This window comes from Photinus pyralis, unplaced genomic scaffold, assembly GCF_008802855.1.
Source record: "Photinus pyralis isolate 1611_PpyrPB1 unplaced genomic scaffold, Ppyr1.3 Ppyr1.4_LG3a, whole genome shotgun sequence".
NCBI lineage: Eukaryota > Metazoa > Arthropoda > Insecta > Coleoptera > Lampyridae > Photinus > Photinus pyralis.
The window spans coordinates 2474821-2478938 of NW_022170509.1; the positions used below are offsets into that span (position 1 = coordinate 2474821).

A 4118-nucleotide genomic window follows, 5' to 3' on the forward strand; every position below is an offset into this window, starting at 1 on the left:
GTTGAATGAAGAGGGTAATTCCTCTCTCTAATTTATTGAGGAATGATGGTGGGAGGATGTTGTAGAAAAACGTATTTGAAAGAATTATGTTGTTATACTCGTAGTTACAAGTCAGTTTTTGTCATATAAAAAGTCCCATATAAAAATCGGTTATTTAGAAAATGTATGAATTTGTTAACACGTTCTCTAATTTGAACAATAAGAAAGTTGAACAAATAGAATCGATTAGAATGAAGGAATTTGACTGTATTTATTCACAGTGAATAACGAAAAATAAGAAATGCAATCTATCGAAGTACGAAAATCAAATCCTTTATTTTAACCTACAGCACTGTGTTGAAATTTTAATATCTTTACGGATATTCTGCCTGGGCTTGCAATACTGTTGATGCGGTACACGTAGGTATTTTGCTTCAACTCATTTGACGCGACGTTGTGAGCATAGGAGTATATCCACAGATCATCTAGTTCCCAATGCAAAAGGCGCTTCTCTATTCGTATCTAAATAATAATCACCGTACGCACTTAAATTAGATGTTGTTAATAAATACAAATTGTGCACCCACCTACCTTTTATCAATAAAAAACGTCCCAAGGAAGGATTTTTTGTGCGTTATACAGTTTGAGTTCATAAATTCATCATATGTGAGACATTTTTCCGCTTCAAATCCACCTTGCCATATTGATTCCGCGTAATAGTAGTAAGCTCGAGAATGAGCGCATTTGCCAAATAGATCAATTCCACAACCGGGCTGCCTATTGCCATCATTAGGATAATAGTCTGCGTGACCGATGGCACTACTAAAACCTAGCAGGTATCCGTTTGTATGAACAACTTGAACAAATTTGGCATCAGTCTCATCTAATCGATTATCAAGTTGGTTTAAAGAAAATAACGGCCCTGCTGGGTCTAATCCAATTATGTGGTCGATTTGGCCGCTTAAAGCGGATCCAGTACAACCAGCTATATGCGCACCAAGACTGTGGCCAACTAACACAAACTGTGTATGAGGTATCTGGTATTCTTTAAGTAAGTCACTGATAAAATTTGCCAGAAACAGTCCAATTTGTGGCACAGCTGCCTTAGATGTTGTATAAAATTTAAATGCATATGTGCTCCAGTCGACCACAAAGACGTTAACATCGTAATTGTTTAGAATTGCCTCGGTGATAACCACATTTACGTTACTTTTATAGTTGTTCCTCCATCCATGTATAATGAAGTAGTTGAGAGCTGAAGCGTTGAAGGACTGGTTATGTCTTAACAAATCTCCTGCTTTATTTATTGGCACTGCTACGCTGGTTTTAGGATGTTTTCGGGTAAACAAATGTAATGTAACATCTCCTGGTGTAATAGACCTCTCTTGAAGATGCTCCACGCTTAAGTTTTCAAAATGTAATTTTCCTATATCGTCCTCGAATGCTATTTCTTTAAAACGGTAGGGATCGTTTTCGTTGGGAACATATCTTCTGCTTGAACGAAAACCTAAACAATTAAAGATTATCAACAAATCTTTCAAAGGAGATCCCTACCATTAGAACGCGAAGCAAATCCTAAAATTGTAAATGTTAGGAACACAAGTAGTACCTTCATCTTGGCGCGCTCAGTGAAAAGAACAAGATACGGAATAGATTTGCCTTTTAAAACAATCGATGAAGTGTTTGATAAGGTATGCAAAAACAGTGGCAATGGCATTATTATCTCCACATGGAGCTACCCAATTACTCAGTGAACTTTATCATACACTTTGTCAAGCGATTAAAAAATGAATAAATCACTATATAAATACGAGTACGATACCTAATCTTATCACAAAGGCTTTGTTTGACAAATTATGAAAATTACAGCGACGTCGGAAGTATGGGTTAGAGGGGGCGAGTCGCCCCCTCAGTTTTTACACAAGGGGGGTCGCTCCCCCTCTAAGAATGAGTAGATAAATCACTAAAATGCGACTAACACATCTTCTACTGCATGTGCACGCAGAAATTACAAAAAGTGTAGAAGTAGAGGATATATTGAAAGAATATGCCAGAAAAACTGCGGAAAGGCGGAAAATTTTTGGATATATTTAATTGTTTATACTAGCTTTTCTTTACAATGCTCAATAGTGCAATAAATAGGAACAACATTTTTTTAACTTTTGTATGTTCTAGTCCTTCATTAGGTATTTTTTAAATAACATATTAATGATCTACGGCTATGGTTTTCTCAATCGAGTCAAGTATCTCTGAGTTGCGCAGTTGCATATAACTATAGACATCCTCCGACACTTTTTTAAATTTTTTTCAAAACTTTTCTTTCAAAAATACATTATTTGAATGATTAAATAAACAGGTTCCAGGGTCACTTAAAAAACCCACTGCTTTGCATTAATTCGTACACAATTTTGCATGGAAGGGACCTTTCAGACTCCATGGTCGCTGATTTTTGCCCCCCCCCCCCCCAACCGTTATTCACTTCCGACGTCGCTGGAAAATTATATTAACTTTTTCCAGCTTTTCAAGAAAAATGATAAAAAACTCATTACCCAATAAATACTAGAGTCCATTAGGTGCCTATTTTTGTATGTCGTGAACAAGGTGATGATTAACATATCAAAAATGATTCTAGGAATCAAATTTTACACACATTTTAGGACCATATGGCATTCGTTAACAGAACAAAATGAAAATCCAAGAGCACATTATCATTGCATTGGGTTGGGCTGAACGTCTCAGAAGTTATATATAAAAGCTGCCTAAAATGGACAACCGTACTAAACAAGGTCGCCGCGTTGGCGCTAAACTCATTCATCTTTTCACCCGCTAATAAACCAGTTTGCGAAGATTTAAAAAAATGTTCGAACAAATCAAATTTGAATTTATTTGACGCAGTTCTGATTCAACTAGAGAATGAAATCGGCCTTCAAGTGTTGTATATCCTTGTCACAAAAATTCGTTAATTACGTATATTTGTCAGGACTAAGTTTTACCTAATAATATCCCCAAAAAGCGGCAATTGACAAAAAACGTGGCTATATTGCCAGGTAAAAAGGTGTAGTTTTAGTTCTGTATAATTTTAGAAAAAAGGAAGATATATGTCTAATTGTCGGAATAAAGTGGTAATTTAAAAAAATTAACTTTTCCACACCGTCATACATTTTTATCACTAATCTATTTTACAATGTTTGTTGTGATTTTGTTCGTTACTCGGTCCCATGCGCTCTAGGTGTCACTGCAGAACGATTTGGTCTGTAATTTGATACGTCTACTGTAATAGAAACAAATTATTCCTCTCATAAGTTAAAACTAGAAAACCTCAAAATGTTTTTAAAAAAAGTTCCATCGAAACCCTCTTTTGTCAGTGGTATACTCCCAAAAATTTTTTTCACAGTCATAATTCTCCCGGTGTTCCTTTTATAAAGGAGCATCGCGTAGTCTCGCTGTTATTTTGTATACGTTCGATAATCTAGCTCCGGCAGTGTATCAATTACAGCAGTTAAAGAGTTGAAATTCGGTACAAATTGCCTGAAACCTTTTGTGCACAAATTAAAGGATTAAATTATAGTGCATCCACTAAAACACAACCTCTAATCCGCTCGTTGTTATATAACCTTATAGATTATAATACCCTGTTAAGATTTCGTGAATGTGAATCCTAAATACATTTCTAGTCAACAATAACATAAATTTCAATGCAAATTGCTCCATGTTTGCCCTAACCCGAAAGGCCGCAGAGAACTTCAACCGGGTGCTAAGGCTGACGCCCTGGGGAAATAACTCCTACTCTAGATGTGAGGTGCGAGAAACTCGTCAACTACACTTAAAACAGCCTCGACCATTTTGTCATACATAAATGCTTACATTAAAATGAAAATATTGTTCTTTCTAAAGTGATACATAATTTCCTAAAACAAGTTGACGAGTAAAAAGATTTAAATACACTCAAATGCTGCGTATTGTAACGCAATAACGCCGTCTCATTGATACCCAAAAAAAATAGCGTTTAGGTGCCGTGACTGTACATTTTAATATATGCTAAGAAAGTATAAACAAAACATTTCCCCTTGCGTATTCTTGCAATATAGTTGGTACGTTGTTTCCAATTTCCAAATAATTTTCTAGCGCTACACCTCGAA

General features: G+C 35.7%; 1 protein-coding gene across 1 annotated transcript; it reads right to left on the minus strand.

Annotated features, from left to right (window-relative positions):
• Positions 1–288: 288 nt before the first annotated feature.
• Positions 289–1609, minus strand: LOC116166195 (phospholipase A1-like). Its single transcript, XM_031481060.1, has 3 exons — positions 1534–1609; positions 571–1486; positions 289–524 (listed from the first exon to the last, which is right to left on the minus strand). The coding sequence occupies exons 1-3, from the start codon at positions 1592–1594 to the stop codon at positions 461–463; spliced, it is 1041 nt and encodes a 346-aa protein (XP_031336920.1). The 5' UTR covers positions 1595–1609; the 3' UTR covers positions 289–460.
• Between the last annotated feature and the right edge of the window lie 2509 nt (positions 1610–4118).

Bases quoted from the DNA above. Each gene is read 5' to 3' on its own strand.
- LOC116166195 (XM_031481060.1), bottom strand. From the start codon at position 1,594: ATGAAGGTACTACTTGTGTTCCTAACATTTACAATTTTAGGATTTGCT. The intron at 1,487-1,533 runs GTAGGGATCTCC...TTAATTGTTTAG, and splicing joins ATTTGCTTCGCGTTCTAATG to GTTTTCGTTCAAGCAGAAGA. The intron at 525-570 runs GTAGGTGGGTGC...ATCTAATTTAAG, and splicing joins ACGTTTTTTATTGATAAAAG to TGCGTACGGTGATTATTATT.